General features: G+C 34.2%; 6 protein-coding genes across 11 annotated transcripts; 4 read left to right on the plus strand and 2 right to left on the minus strand.

The window, feature by feature from the left end:
- Positions 1–642: 642 nt before the first annotated feature.
- Positions 643–3,206, plus strand: LOC106659894 (pre-mRNA-splicing factor Slu7). The gene is made up of 4 exons (XM_014382639.2): positions 643–1,304; positions 1,394–1,995; positions 2,075–2,372; positions 2,459–3,206. The coding sequence occupies exons 1-4, from the start codon at positions 1,065–1,067 to the stop codon at positions 3,074–3,076; spliced, it is 1,758 nt and encodes a 585-aa protein (XP_014238125.1). The 5' UTR covers positions 643–1,064; the 3' UTR covers positions 3,077–3,206.
- Positions 3,207–3,824: 618 nt separating this feature from the next.
- LOC106659896 (probable protein phosphatase 2C T23F11.1) lies at positions 3,825–6,773 on the plus strand. Of its 6 annotated transcripts, none has more exons than XM_014382646.2 (6): positions 3,825–3,986; positions 5,023–5,152; positions 5,236–5,430; positions 5,509–5,714; positions 5,788–6,013; positions 6,099–6,773. In XM_014382646.2, exons 2-6 carry the CDS (start codon positions 5,092–5,094, stop codon positions 6,488–6,490), a joined length of 1,080 nt encoding a protein of 359 aa, XP_014238132.1. In that variant the 5' UTR covers positions 3,825–3,986; positions 5,023–5,091; the 3' UTR covers positions 6,491–6,773. The 6 variants fall into 6 exon arrangements, with proteins under 6 accessions (XP_014238132.1, XP_014238133.1, XP_014238130.1 ...); XM_014382647.2 differs by lacking the exon at positions 3,825–3,986 and adding an exon at positions 4,079–4,150; XM_014382644.2 differs by lacking the exon at positions 3,825–3,986 and adding an exon at positions 4,212–4,315.
- Positions 6,774–6,863: 90 nt separating this feature from the next.
- LOC106659895 (ADP-ribosylation factor GTPase-activating protein 3) lies at positions 6,864–10,146 on the minus strand. The gene is made up of 7 exons (XM_014382640.2): positions 9,817–10,146; positions 9,244–9,435; positions 9,039–9,170; positions 8,309–8,620; positions 7,957–8,234; positions 7,392–7,884; positions 6,864–7,316 (listed from the first exon to the last, which is right to left on the minus strand). The coding sequence occupies exons 1-7, from the start codon at positions 9,889–9,891 to the stop codon at positions 7,071–7,073; spliced, it is 1,728 nt and encodes a 575-aa protein (XP_014238126.1). The 5' UTR covers positions 9,892–10,146; the 3' UTR covers positions 6,864–7,070.
- A 215-nt stretch (positions 10,147–10,361) lies between these two features.
- Positions 10,362–12,057, minus strand: LOC106659898. The gene is made up of 7 exons (XM_014382650.2): positions 11,669–12,057; positions 11,531–11,594; positions 11,358–11,461; positions 11,065–11,281; positions 10,826–10,989; positions 10,587–10,751; positions 10,362–10,512 (listed from the first exon to the last, which is right to left on the minus strand). Exons 1-7 carry the CDS (start codon positions 11,878–11,880, stop codon positions 10,479–10,481), a joined length of 960 nt encoding a protein of 319 aa, XP_014238136.1. The 5' UTR covers positions 11,881–12,057; the 3' UTR covers positions 10,362–10,478.
- Positions 12,058–12,242: 185 nt separating this feature from the next.
- On the plus strand, positions 12,243–13,234 carry LOC106659673 (MIT domain-containing protein 1-like). The gene is made up of 4 exons (XM_014382349.2): positions 12,243–12,379; positions 12,449–12,687; positions 12,758–12,954; positions 13,028–13,234. Exons 1-4 carry the CDS (start codon positions 12,259–12,261, stop codon positions 13,179–13,181), a joined length of 711 nt encoding a protein of 236 aa, XP_014237835.1. The 5' UTR covers positions 12,243–12,258; the 3' UTR covers positions 13,182–13,234.
- Positions 13,235–13,405: 171 nt separating this feature from the next.
- LOC106659837 (mitochondrial chaperone BCS1) lies at positions 13,406–15,328 on the plus strand. Its single transcript, XM_014382553.2, has 4 exons — positions 13,406–13,916; positions 13,988–14,179; positions 14,253–14,992; positions 15,061–15,328. The coding sequence occupies exons 1-4, from the start codon at positions 13,786–13,788 to the stop codon at positions 15,273–15,275; spliced, it is 1,278 nt and encodes a 425-aa protein (XP_014238039.1). The 5' UTR covers positions 13,406–13,785; the 3' UTR covers positions 15,276–15,328.
- The last annotated feature ends 41 nt before the right edge of the window (positions 15,329–15,369 follow it).

Here is a 15,369-nt window from a genome sequence, read left to right on the forward strand (position 1 = left end):
TTCAAACGCCTTATCTCTTTATACTTTACGATTCGATTTGCAGTGATGTGTCATTCGAAAATTCGTAAATATAATTTAAATCATTATCGCGACTCGTGAAATAGAATAATTTTGAATCCCTTCGCTGACTACCTGCCAAGGCAGTTAAGCACATAGTTGAGCGATATTTTTGATAAAGGAACCGATCCCGGCTCTTGCTTGTCATATATCACTTTATCTGCACCAAAAATTTGTTTTTGGGGCAAGAGAGCTGACACATGGGCTGATTGTTATGTCGCTAATAGTGGAAATATGCTTTACTCGTTGCTGAGAAATAGACTTGCGCGTCTTTGCGGCTTTTAATTTTAACGCTCTGTGCACATTTTGTTTTTCTGCATATTTCACAGATATTTCTGTCTATATAAGTCTCTAAGATTCGTTATGTTAAGGATTGGCACATCTCGGTGAGCTTTAATAAATACGCAGTTATTGATGAGTAGCCCGCAGGGAAGTAGATGTCTGCAAAGACAGTATACAAAAAAAGATATACCTTATATAGGAGTATTTATACCTTTTATAGCGTCACTTTGTCGCTTGCGGGTGCCGATTTTCCGCAATACGCCATCTGTCGATTGATTTTCGAGATGAACGTGTGTTCGATTTCACTTGGGTGAATAACTAAACGCCTAGCACATTTTGGGAATGAGTTTATAATCTAAATTGTAACAAACTTTATTTACTCAAGAAATAAATAAACTTTTTACAAAAAGGATCACTGAACATTGAAAAATTCAATTGAGAGAAATCAATCAAATTTTACCGCTATTTCACTTTTGCTCTGACATGCGCGCGACTCTTCTCGACGATCGTTATTGTCTGGCTATATACTCAGTCAGTGCACTCATCATAACAGTTTCACTGTACACACATTTGACGTACCAAACAAAATTAAGACTTAACCTTATTTTTTAATAGTGCGAGAGGTGCAGTGTTGTGATCTTTTGAGGCATACATTTGCATTTTTTCGTGACAATTATTCATTGAATATCCATAAATAATAGGACTAATTCAATCTCTTGAATAAAATGGCTAGTCATTCTTCGGGTACGCCAGTCTCGCTGATTCTGAAGAATGCAAGTGCCGCCAGTGCAGTGGAGGAAGACGAGCCTCGCAAAAAAAGTCGCGAAGATTGGCGTAAAGCAAAAGAACTCGAGGAAGCTAGAAAAGCCGGTACAGCTCCAGCAGCTGTCGACGAGGAGGGCCGAGATATCAATCCTCACATCCCGCAATATATAAGCTCCACGCCATGGTACTTCGGTGCATCGGTATGTACATTATATCTGCGTTATTGCTAATTTCATCAGTTCTCAAACATTCAACATTTTTACTTATGTACTTGCTTTATTTACTTTAGGGCCCTACTTTGAAGCATCAGAGACCTCAACCAGAAAAACAAAAAGAATTTAGCCGTCTTGATCAATGGTATAACAGGGGACAATCAAATAAGGTTGCCAATAAGTATCGCAAAGGTGCTTGCGAAAATTGTGGTGCCATGGGACACAAGAGAAAAGATTGTTTTGAAAGGCCAAGAAAAGTCATTGCCAAATATTCTAACACAAACATTGCTCCGGATGAGTATAATCAACCTAATCTAGCCCTCGATTATGACGGTAAAAGAGATAGATGGGCAGGATATGATCCTTCAGAACATCAGTCTATAATAGAAGAATTCCGTCAAGTTGAAGAAGAAAAGAAGAAGATGAAAGCTGAGAAGCTAAATTCAAAAGACGAGGAAGAGAAAGAAGAAGATGATTCTGATGAAGATGAAGATAAATACGTGGATGAGGTGGACATGCCCGGAACAAAAGTTGACAGCAAGCAAAGAATCACAGTTAGGAATTTGCGTATACGAGAAGATACAGCTAAGTATCTCAGAAACTTGGATCCTAATTCAGCTTACTACGATCCAAAAACTCGATCTATGCGTGATAATCCATATGCTGGAACTGACAGAGAGTATGTGGATTTAATTCTTACTTACAAGTTTTTTATCATTCAATAGATCATAATGAATAATTCATTTTTTATTTTTTAGAGTGGATTACAAAGGAGAAAATGCTGCACGATTTTCTGGAGATACAGCAGAACATGCAAAAGCTCAAATATTTTCCTGGGATGCGTCTGAAAAAGGAATTAATGTGCATTTGTTAGCTGAGCCAACTAAAATTGAACTTCTTAAAAAAGAGTACGACAAGAATAAAGATGAGCTTAAGAATGAAGCTCGGCATAGTATAATTGACACATATGGAGGTAAAGAACATCTTGATGCACCACCACGGGAACTTTTACTGGCACAAACTGAAGAGTATGTGGAGTATTCACGTACAGGAAATGTAAGTTTTGAATACTTTTTTTTTTAAATGAATAAAAAATATGAATTCAACTCATTCAATTAATTAAATTTTATATTACATTACAGATTATAAAAGGACAAGAAAAGTCTGTCATTAGATCAAGGTATGAAGAAGATGTTTATACTAATAATCATACCTCTGTTTGGGGCTCATACTGGCACGCTGGCAAGTGGGGATATAAATGTTGTTATGCATTTATAAAAAACTCTTACTGCTGTGGCGCTGCGGGAAAGGAAGCAGCTGCAGCAGCAGCCCAACTTACTAGTTCAAATAATGCTCAAGAAGAAAAGGCGCAAAAAGAAGTTGAAAAATTGGAACCAACCAGCGAACAAAAAGAAAAATCAGCTGACGAGTCATCTGACAAAGAATCATCCAGTGAATCTTCGGATGATAAGAGAACAGTAACAGAGAAAAAATCTCAGAAAAGTAAGAGAAAAAATAAAAAACGAAAGCAGAAGGAAAAGAAAAAGAATAAATCCAAGCATAAAGATAAGCTCGCAGAAGCTATTGAGAAAGAAGAAAAAAATATTAAAGCTGCAGAGGAGTTGTTGAAATTAGACGAAAGAAAAAGACCTTACAATAGTATGTACAGTGTGAAAGAGTTGACCGAAGAAGAAAAAGAAGCTTATCAAATGAAACGTATGCGCGAGGAAGATCCAATGGCAAATTTTATGAGCAAATAGTTATTCTGCTCAAACGTCATTTTGTAAATAATAATTAGTTAAGCTCTGTTCAAGTACGTTTGTATATAGAATGTGTATTCTTACTATAAAACAAAAATTAAATACTGTGAATAAAAGTATTGAAAATGTATTTTTGGATCTTAGTTACCTTAGTTACCTTAGTCATCTTACTTTTTAAGAGTTTTAGCTAGACTTTCAATAAAATTGAAATCTTGATTTCATTTGATAATCTTACAACTTTCAACGTCTTCAAAAATAACTAAATATTTCAATACAATCTAATTCATTGGCGTAAAATACAAATGAAATAAAATTTGAGAGGGTCGTTTTTTGGGCTGAAAAAGACAAGTTAATAATGTAATTCAGAGAAGGTATATTTGCCCATTTTTTCCCATTTCTCGTACGAACGCAGCAATGTTATTGTCGTCGACACGAGGTGTCAAAGCAAACAAACATACAGGTATGTGTACGATTTGCAGGCTCGAATGCACGTGTTCGCATCAATGGGCCTATATACCTATCGCGCCTGTATATATAGAGGCATAGATTTATTTCTCGTATATATACATAAACTCGCCGCCAGTTGACAAATATCTATTCCAGCCCCCATACAGCAGGCGCTTCTTGCCTCGTCGTTGCTCCATTCGCATAAAATTTTACATATTCTTAGTCACATTGCTCTGCGCGCGCGCGCGCGCTTACTTGTATCTCTTATATAGATGTGTATGTGTGCGCGATCGTGCTTGAGAGCGACACAGAGAGCACCGATACATATACATACACAACGTACACTCTAGTTACTTATAGGTGGAGCGGAGTCATCCGCGCAAAATATATATTCCAAAAATATACTTATATTTATACGAACGACAGTGGACCACGGAGAGGCGAGCGATTGAAGCCAATCAAGGTTCGTGCGGCCCGAGTTATCTGTACCGTACTTAAACGTTATACGAATGTGTATCCATTGCTCGAGCCTGTAACGTATACGTTACGCTATTGTGTGTGTGTCTGTGTGCTCCTTATTGCTGGACGACATCGTGTATTCTTACCAACACCTAATGTTTATTTACGGTAATTTTGTACGGCGAATAGTAGCATAGACGCTCGCGCTCGAATTGACAAGACGTGTACTACACCCAATCGCGTCGACATTATAATCTAGTCTAGTACTCGAGAGACAACGGCGACTAAGCGCTCAGTCATTGCTTCAATTGTGGAAATACATTGCGTGTCGCGGTAAATAATAAATTATATACACGACGGACAGGCTCGTCGGGCATTACAAGTTTAACTACATATTACAAGTTTTCGCGCATATACAGTAGTGGGCTCGACCGCGGAACGAATTCGTCTGCTTTTATCCCTACGTTACAGTTAAAATCGTGATACCCATATCCGTGTGTTGTGCTGCGATAAATTGCTCGGTGCGGCCTGCAGCTGCCTACGTTTCGTTTTTTTCTTTTTTCTGTTTTGGAGCTGTATCCGCGCGCGTACGATATTACACGCGAGATAAGAGTATACGTAAAATAATTTATTTCGAGGCACGATCATCGCCAGGACTAATTGTGAATTTTGCGTTTCTCTCGTACGTGTGATAGATAGACCGATATTTAATACGTGTTTCTGTGTGTGTATGTGTATTTGTATTGGAAACATTTTCTGTATTATAGCGCCTTGAGCCGTGCTGCCGTGTGTGTGCGCCTTACGATATTTTTGATTCGCGTGTAGCCGTATTGGGTAAACTATGAATAAATTTATCAAGCTCGCGAGCAAACATTACGACAGCTTCCTCTTCTTCTTCTTCTTTTTTTTTTCTCGGTGTCTGTTAATTGCACATCTCCATACTCGCCTTTATGATTTCATGCTCTTTCAAACTGTCATCGGCATTATACTCGGTTTACCTTTTCAATACTTACGTGTATGTATAATTATTTTTTTTCCAGCATGTAACAACCGTTTCTGCTACTACCACACGTGATACGTCCACCAGTGATGAGCTTACTTCTCGTTTCATGAGCTATAATAATCTTTTTAAAGTACATCGTTTTGTTAAAGAAATCGTAAAATTAACAGGTAAGCAATTTCTTTGCCATTGCGTTTCACCCAAAAGTCAAAATTCGTCGTTTTGATCGTGATTTTTTGTTGGAACGTTGAAGGAGTAGTTATGGGTCAAACACTTAGTGAACCTGTGACCACCAAGAGGTCTGCCTTTTGCAAAGACGACAACTACAAAGTTGGCAGTTCCTGCATGCAAGGATGGCGAGTGAAAATGGAAGATTCTCATGTACACATTCTATCCTTACCTGACGATCCAAATTCTGCTTTCTTTGCTGTGTACGATGGACACGGAGGTACATTCTTCGAAATCAATCTTAAAAATTTGCCTTACATTTTTCTTTACGCCTGGTGAATTTTTAATTATTTTGTAGGTGCTGTCATGGCGCAGTACGCTGGAAAGCATCTGCATGAATTTGTTACTAATCAACCAGAATACAAAGAAGGCAAAATTGAAGAAGCTCTCAAAAAAGGCTTTTTAGAAATAGACAAAGTCATGCAAACTGACGAAGCAACCAAAAATGCTCAAGCTGGCACTACGGTCATTTCTGTTCTCATTAAGGACAATGTTTTATACTGTGTAAGACTATAAGAGTAAAATTTACAAAACTTTAAACTAGCATTTGAAAATAAAATATATATTTTTTCTATAGGCTAATGCAGGAGATAGCAGAGCAGTGGCAAGTGTGGCTGGCAAAGCTGTTCCTTTAAGTTATGATCACAAACCAATGCTGAAAGAAGAAAAAGATCGTATCGAAGCTGCGGGTGGTTGGGTGGAATTTAATAGAGTTAATGGACACCTAGCACTATCTCGAGCTTTGGGAGATTTCATGTTCAAAAAGAATGAAAATGTCAAAGCTGAAGATCAAATTGTGACTGGTAAATGCATTTTTAATAATTCGTAGAAATTCTCTTCAGTATTATTCAGTAAATTGAATGCTTATATGCTATTTTCAATTTTTAGCTCTACCTACAATTCAGCGCCATGAAATAACAGAGGATTGGGAATTTGTGGTGCTGGCTTGTGATGGTATATGGGATGTTATGAGCAGTGAGGCTGTTATTGAATTCATAAGAACACGTTTTGCTGAGAGTGCAAACATTGAACCAAATGAAGAAAATAATTATATTGATCCTGAAGAAATTTGTGAACAATTGATCAATCATTGTCTAGCTCCTGATGCTCTCATGGGAACTGGCTGTGACAATATGACAGTGGTCTTAGTGAGTTTCTTACACGGTAAACCTTATGTGAACATGCTCCGTAATTGTCAAAGACCTGCTCCTCAATCTGCAACCAATTCTACTGATAAAGAATCAACACCAGAGAAACAAATGAATAATACCTCTGAATAATGATAATAAGTATAGCTACTCATTCATGTACGTTTATTCCATTTTACCATGAAAATAATAAAATTATAATAAAGAGTGTAAATAACCTGGAATGAATCACTTGTGCTGAACAGTTGTATGATACTAAAATTAGCATATTATGCTCCATTGTAACATTATAACTACATTTACTGTACTGTCCAAAATATCTTTGTTATTGTATTTATTATGTATTCATTTTGTTAGAGCTCTGTACACCGTAAAATTTATAAATATTTTTATAAGTAAAACCGTTAAAAGCACATTTCTTACTTGTCTTACTTTCCACTAATTATTTCTTACACCATGACAACTTAGATATGTTAAAATAATTTATTTGAACAACAGAACTAATTTTTACCATAATAATCTATTTTCTAAAATTCTTTTATGTACATAAATGTCAATATTCAGTGGGCAAATTTTCAAGTAATAACAATTGGAGTAAAAGAAGTTTTTGCTCATTTTTGAATTAGTGTTATCAGTAATAATAAATATAATAATAGTAATATTAACAAATTGATGAAAAAAATGTATGCAGTGCATAAAAATTTTTTTATGCTCAAAGACCGTATCGATCTTGTATAGAATTAACAGCAGCATTAGCTAGTGAGCTCAGTCTACCGGCTACTTTGTTGACGCCTTGCCTCACACTTTCTCGAACGTCATCGAAATCAACGCTGCCTCGCAAATTCATGGATAATGAAGGGTTCTGTGAGTTTGGTGACATTTGATCCCTGCCAAAATAATCTGACGATGAAATGCTGGAGGATCCCTCAAATCGACGTAAGTTCTGTCTTTCTCCATACTAAAATTTTACACGTAATATACATTTAAAGTTATTGTAAATTTAATATAATTTACTTTTTATGATAAAACCTACCGCATTATCGTCGTTCTTGGAGTCACGGAAATATTGATCAGAACTAATTGCTTTTGCACTGCCAAACTTCTTCTGAGCTTCATTATCTCCATAATCATTGGATCTACTATTTTTATTTGATATACTACTGGCACTTTTTGATGAGGACATTTGCATTGGAGGAGGGCCAGAAAATTGACTTCTTACTTCATGTTTGCTTGGTTCTTCTTGCACTATAAATTCATCCATGCAATTTTTACCACTTTTAGTGGTAGGGGTCTTTGTTGAACTTTTAGTTGAACTTTTTGTTGAACTTTTTGATGAACTTCTAGAAGAACTCTTTGAAGAATTTTTGGAAGAACTTTTAGGAAAATCATTTGTCACAGATTCAAATCCAGACATCATGTAATGAAAATCACTTGATTTTTTCATTCTTGGTTCTGATTTTGTAACAGATTCTGATCTCTCTTGTTTTATTGTTTGCATATCAGAAAAAGCAGAATGACTAACGCCTCTGTGAAATAAATACATTTTTTTTATTGTTAGTTTGAATCTTGATATTTTCACTATCATTTTATCAACTTACCTATTAGTATTAAAACCTATTCCAAGTCTTGCAGCTTCATTTGCTTTATAAGGATTCATATTTTGCACTCTTTCTTCAATTTTTTTAACTTGATCAGCAAGATCTTGTGCATATTTAGAAGATAGTTCTTCGCTCATTTGACTTTCACCTTCTTCAGATGGTTCTGCATTTTCAAGTTTCAATTTTTCTTTAGTACTTGCTTCTGCAGCACTTTTTTCAATTTCTTCAAAATTTGTTACAATCCTTTGAGCACCCAGACCAAGTCCCTTTTTAGCGATCTGGTTGATGAAAAAAATTACTTAAATAGTATAATTGTATGTGTATAAAATAACCAATTATTTTATTTAATTACCCCGCCTCTTCTTATTTGAGGTTTCCTACTTCCAATGGTGGACTTTCTTGGTTCTGAACTTCCTAATAATGAAGATCCAATGGTAACAGCTGGCTCTGAGGTTTTATCAGCATTTTTAGTGGGAAAATCTGCATTTATGTTGTCAGAACTATGAATGTCATGATCTTCATCCACTAATTTTGTGATTGTATCACAATGAGAACGATTGCTAGGCACAGTGGCTTCAGAATTTAAATCAAAATTTTCATGTGCTTCAAAAAAATCCACTTCTTTTGGGACATTTTCACTTTCTGTATGCTCTTCCAAATGCAGCTATAAAATTAATTACAATTAATGACAAAATTTCTTTTATATTTCCTATAAAGATATATGAGTGAACATTAGATTATTTAAATGAATTATTATTTTTGTCAATAACACAATAAAGGCACAATTTTAAATATGTGATTTTATAATCTAAATGCAATTAAAAATTTTAGGGTAATGTAGAATTAAAATTAAATACAAGGAAATGTATTCAAGCTCTATGAGTATTATGATCATTAGCAATTGGTAAATGAATCAATATTTAGATTCAGTGGCTTGAAAAACAATTATTTTCGTAGCTCACCGATCTCTGATTTTGAGTTGATAAAAAGACCTATAATTCAGTATAATAAAAGTATTTTTTTTTAATTTTTACATATATTTAACGAAAACGTAGGTATAAATTATTTGGATATTATTTTACCTGTGTCCCATAACGTTTCATTGCTTCATTAGAAAGTTGAACTAATTTTTGTTTATATTGCATGGCAGCTCGAGACGTATATTTTTGATGAGCATCAGTAGTGCTGCAATTATATTGAGCAAAAAACTTTCTCTGTAAATAAAATGAAAAATGTGGATAAATATTTTTCATTGGCACTCTTAAATATATTGGTGATAAAACTTACAGCATTAGCATTGCCACCCAATTGCATATTTCTTAATTGCAGCCATGTCCAATTAGTATCCAGCTGGGTTGAACGTACAAAAGTTAAATGAACACCTAAATTTCTATGTACAGCTGAACAATCAATACACAGGAAAACCCCATATGTAACACTGGACCAAGCTGGATTCTTGGCATTACAGTCAAAACATGTCTGTAAATAATAAAACAGTAGTTATTATTAATGTTTTTTCCAGACTTATTCAAATTTTGTAAGTTTGACAAAAACAGCTGTTAAGGTTTTCAACTTGATGTCAAGATCGTGAAAACATTAGAACAAAGCCTTTGCAAATATTTACGAAATTGTACATTTGAAGAGAGTCACAGGCAAGAATAGTTATATTTCGATCATGTCATTTTAAATATTCATCATATCGAAAAAGCATCTCTCGTGCAAGAAACTATAGACAACTCGTGATCGAAAGAACCAAACGTCAAGGATGACTTTGAAAGCGAAATTCGCTGTCACGAAGCAGCAGATCTCGTGTGTCACACTGGTTAAAGGTTATGCAAATAAATCAACAAAAAAACAAACCTTATTGGCAGGAAGAGCTCGCAGGCGCTTGAAGACTTCCTCGATATCGCTTTTACTCGGTCCTGGTTCTGCCATTTTCTGACGTGTTCTGTTGATATGATTAAACTATACGTGCATACGTAAACGCTGATGTAGTTATGTGTACTACGGATGTAATGCACTTTAGTGTCTCTTGTGCACACGCACGGCACGCACACAATCGAGCGCCACTACCCAGCGACTCGCTTGTACGGAGAGATAGATACTATATGGCCACAGGCCACCACTTGCCACTCGGCAGCATATATAGCAGCTTAAAAAACGGAGCGATGTACGAATACGTATTCGCACGTATACTATATACACGCGAGGAAGTGGAGTTTGCAATTGCGCCCGTCGACCGCCGATTTCGAACTTTCGATTTTGCGTTCGATGCAAAAAAGACAGACCGCAAATGATGTTATTTAAACGACTCGACTCGATTATTTATTGTTTTTTTTTGCGCGCGCTAATTTTTAATGATTATTCGATTCACCACGGTGAATAAAGCGACGAAGTTAATTTGAAATAATGTTTTTTTATTAAAAATAAAAATAACAATTAACTTAGTTGTACAATTAAATTTATCTCGCTAGATTATTTCACATTGGTATCAAAAAATATCATACAATTAATAATGAGCATCATCCATCTTCTTCCATTGATAAACTATTTAATCTGAAAATTCAATGAATTGTACAACACTCAAGTTTATACTGCGTTAAGAGAGAATTTTTCAAATCAATACTAACTCGTCTTGTTCTAAACTGTGAAGCATTTGGAAGCCTGCATCTAAACTAGGTGGAAATCCCATTTCTGGGTCAAGTAACTGTAGAGTTGGTATTTCTTTATAAACATTTCCAAATTCACCAAGTTCGTCAAACTGAAGATTATTCGTTGCTTCATTTATATCCATACTAAAAGATAATCGCAGAGTTAGTTGAAGAAAATAAAAGTTCCATTAGATTGACATTTTTTTTTTAGAAATTACCTTGTTTTGGAAATATTCAACTCCAGCTGTTTTTGTTCTTCTAATTTTCTTTCTGCCATTTTTTTAACATATTTTTCATGTTTGAGTACAAACTCTTCGTAGTGCTCATAAAGGGCTGCAATGCCTCCAATGTTAGATTCAACAAGAACTTTCTGCAATGCGTCCTAGTGATAAAAAAAGTGAATGTCTCAAAAATGCTCTGTTAAAATAGTACTAATTTTTTGAGAAAAATAATTTACTGGAAAACCATAATTTGTTTCTTCTGAAGCTTTTTTGAGCAAGAGCCCTATTTTTCTTAAAAAATGATCTGCAATATCTGAAAGAGTATTGATAGCATGATCCGATGCTTTATCAAACCCAATGTGAGCTAGCAGTGTTATAACTGAGTGTTGCAATAAACTTTGAACCGTTGAAGGTTTCAAGTGTGGTCCTGGAGGTTGGTTTTTAAATTTGGTTCTAAAAAATTAATTTGTTATATAAATGATTCATTTTATCAATTTTTAGGATACTAATGTAAAATAAACATTATTACTTTTGATCACTATTGGGTATAGAAAAACTATGATTATTTTGTGAAGCTGACTGTTCATTTTCATCTTCTATGACTGTTAGATTATTCAACACTGTACCTTCATCCTAAAAAATAAAAATAAGAATTCCAGTATAATTTAAAATATATATTTCAAGTGTAAACAAACAACTGACCATTAGTTTTATTTGTTCTTGCAGGTGCACTGTGTTTAAAACATGCGAGTTTCCAGCAGGTAATCTGATAAACACAGGTGTACACGTTTATTTAAAAAAATAAGATGCTTGAAGTGATTACAAATTTTAAAGACTTACTGTATAAATTCTGATTGTTTGTGATTTTGATAATCGCAATCCGAGCTATTGTACTCATCCATAACCTGACGCCAAATACCTTCGACGACGTCCGAAGAAAATACTTCTTTTATGGCATTTTCTTGCTCAGGATCATTATCTTCAGCAGTTTCTTTTGGAGGTAGTTCACCCCACAAACGAGAATTTTCACGTTTTTTCGGACTAGAATTCATTATTTTCCTGTTATATTTACAACTGTTAAAATTCACTAAATCTATCAGTCATGTGTCAATGTTTTGACTCGTCGTTGTGTATGTTTACAAAGTCACAGCACACTGCAAAGCTTTAGGTTAAAGATCATACGACTTACGAGTAACCGTCAAAATGCATTATTTGATTTCAGTCCACTCGAAATGGATCGGACACGCACGTGATAGTAATGCATTTCTATTAAAGTTAATAATATATCCAAGTTTAATTATGTGTTAACTTGGCAAACAATTATGACGGCGATTTGATTTTAATCGAAATTTATTTAGATAAACATAAATGTATGCATTGTGCATAAAATTGACGTGTGAATTAAAATAAATAAAATATACGAATTAAAAATGGAAAGTGCAGCAGCATATATTCTACAAAGAGCAGTAGAAAAAGACAAAAGTGAACAGTATACAATGGCTAAAGCTCTTTATGAAGAAGGTGCAGCTATTCTTTTACAGTCAGCAAAAGGTGAATATTTTTTATTTCAATTGAAATTCTAACAATCAATGATTATAAAATGACATCTTATGCTCTTAGATCAAAAAGATAAGAGAACAAAAAACCATTATCTTGCTAAAGCATCTGAATACATAGATAGAGCAGAGCGCATAAAAGCTCTTATTCAAGAACAAAAATTATCTGGAACATACAAAGAAAGTACAAAAATTGAAAGTGGTGCTGTTGGATATGGCTATAATTCTGTATTTGGTAGATTCTTAGATGCAGCTGTCACACAAATTAAAGTTGAAGATCCTTACATCAGAGCTTTTCATCAGGTACGTAGCTTTTTAAAGAACTCTTTTCTCCTAGCAAAGCTCTTGCATTTATCCAACAATTTCTTCTTAGTGTCAAAATTTCTTAAGGTTTTGTGAGCTGGCAGTGCAAAAATGTCGTTCGTTGTCGAAAATTACATTGATAACAACAAGTGATCCAGATAAATTTAATCAAATGGCAAGACTGGATGAGTTGAAAAAAAGTTTAGCTAGTCATTTAGTTACTTTAGAAGTATCATATTCAGACACTCTTCATGATAGACAAATTATGTAAGTTTTATTGTCAAATTACTTCAAATTGGTCTTAATGAAAAATTTTTAAATATGACTTTATTAATTTCAGTTTAAGTACTGGATGGGTGATAAAAATTGGAAGAGGATTAGACTACTTCAGACCTCCTGAAGGTAAAATGGTATTAGGCTACAGCGATCTAGAATTGCGTCCTTGTTTAGAAACTACTGTTGATATTTATCATAAGCCTAATGCAGAAAGTTAAAAATAGATGATTTAAATGTATTATACTGTTAATTTTATATAATATACTGTATACAGTTTACAGTAACTAATTTTAAGATTGTAAAAAGAATGAATTTTATAAGAATATAAATGATTGAATGAATATAAATCTTGTCGATTTTTACATTTATTTTAAATATGTAAATTTTCTCAAACTTCTATTGTCTAAAAAGAAAAAAATGCTGTTTTAAAAGTTTTCCCAAATTTCAATAGCATTTTCGTTACTTCGATTTGACGCAAGTGACAGTTAATTTGACATTTGACTACACTCACTGTCAATGTCGCATGAGAGGGAATGCGCAAGATACCGACTTAGTGAGACCTCACACCTTATGAATTCTACAAAGAGCCTGAAGTACAGTAAAATTATAGTCAGTATCGTCTGCTAAATTTGCAGCGTGTCTCGTAATAAGTAAATATAACCTGCGGTCGGGTTTGATTCAATGCTACTTTTGTAAAATACAAACTATGAAAATATATGTGTCATTCGATAATTATCTTTCATAAATGTTGATTTGTTTACAAAACAACATATATATCTGAATTAAAGTTCTTCAAATCGTGAATATACGATTAATACAAAAATGACAATTGTCGAGTACGTACAACAACTTTCCGATAATCCATACTTTGGTGCCGGGTTTGGATTATTTGGTTTAGGTGCTGGAGCTGCCATATTAAGAAAAGGCTTTCAAACAGCTACCATACTTTTTCGGTAGTAAATTATTTTAAATTCCTTAACATATATTCAGTTGTCATATTTTTATAGTTGTTTTTTTCATTTAGGCGACATTATATGATAACATTAGAAGTACCATGTAGAGATAAAAGTTATGAATGGCTACTGAAGTGGATAACATATAAGGGTGCTCGCAAGACTCAACATTTAGCTGTATCAACAAGTTTTCAGCAAAGCGATACAGGATATGTATCTACCAGATATGAATTCATACCTAGTATTGGAACACATTTTTTCAGGTCCGTTTACAAACCCATAGAAAAATTTGAATATAGTGTGAACAAATTTTGTTAAAACTGCGATGTCTTATAGGTATAAAAATAATTGGATCAAAGTTGAAAGAACTCGGGAGCAGCAAATGCACGATGTCAATCTTGGAATGCCATTTGAGTCAGTGCATCTTACTGCTTTTGGAAAAAATAGATCAATATACTTTGATATATTAGAGGAAGCAAGACATATGGCTTTAGAAGAGCATAAAGGTAAGACCATTATGTATACAGCTATGGGCCATGAATGGAGACAGTTTGGTCATCCAAAGAAACGGAGACCACTTGACAGCGTGGTCCTTGATGCCAATATTGCTGATAACATTGTCAAAGACTGTCAAGAATTCATACAAAATGTATCTTGGTACAGTGATAGAGGCATACCTTATCGTCGAGGATATTTATTGCATGGTCCACCTGGTTGTGGAAAGTCTTCCTTCATTACAGCTTTGGCTGGTGAGCTGGACAGAGGAATCTGCGTCATGAATTTGTCTGATAGAATGCTGACGGACGACAGATTGAATCATTTATTAGCCATAGCTCCACAACAAACTATAATTTTATTGGAAGATATTGATGCAGTATTTGTCAGCAGAGAAGAAACAAAAGAAGTGAAATCAGCCTATCAAGGGCTTAATTGCATTACCCTGAGTGGTTTGTTGAATGCATTAGATGGTGTAGCCTCCTCAGAGGGAAGAATTTTATTCATGACAACTAACTATTTGGATAGATTGGATCCTGCTTTGATCAGACCAGGAAGAGTTGACTACAAAGAATACATTGGTATGATATAGATCGCTACTTTTTATAAAATTTCTTAAAAGTTTATTTATGAAAAAATTTCATTTCAGGATGGTGCTCAGGTAAACAACTAGAACAAATGTTTGTTCGATTTTACAAAACAGACACTGCAGAAACTGAAGATCTAGCAAAGCAATTTTCTGAAAGTGTCTTGTCTCACAAACGAAATGTGAGTCCTGCTCAAATTCAAGGATTTTTCATGTTTTTCAAAAACGAACCAAAAGCTGTTATAAATAATGTTTCCAAAATTTGGGAATTGACATAAATTAATTTTAAAGTCGATTAGTCAGAGCAAAATAAATATTTTGCTTTCAACAAGAGAATACAATTTTTGTAATCAATCTTTAATGTAAATAATT

The sequence above is a fragment of the Trichogramma pretiosum genome, unplaced genomic scaffold (assembly GCF_000599845.2).
Source record: "Trichogramma pretiosum strain Unisexual culture from Peru unplaced genomic scaffold, Tpre_2.0 scaffold36, whole genome shotgun sequence".
Taxonomy (NCBI): domain Eukaryota; kingdom Metazoa; phylum Arthropoda; class Insecta; order Hymenoptera; family Trichogrammatidae; genus Trichogramma; species Trichogramma pretiosum.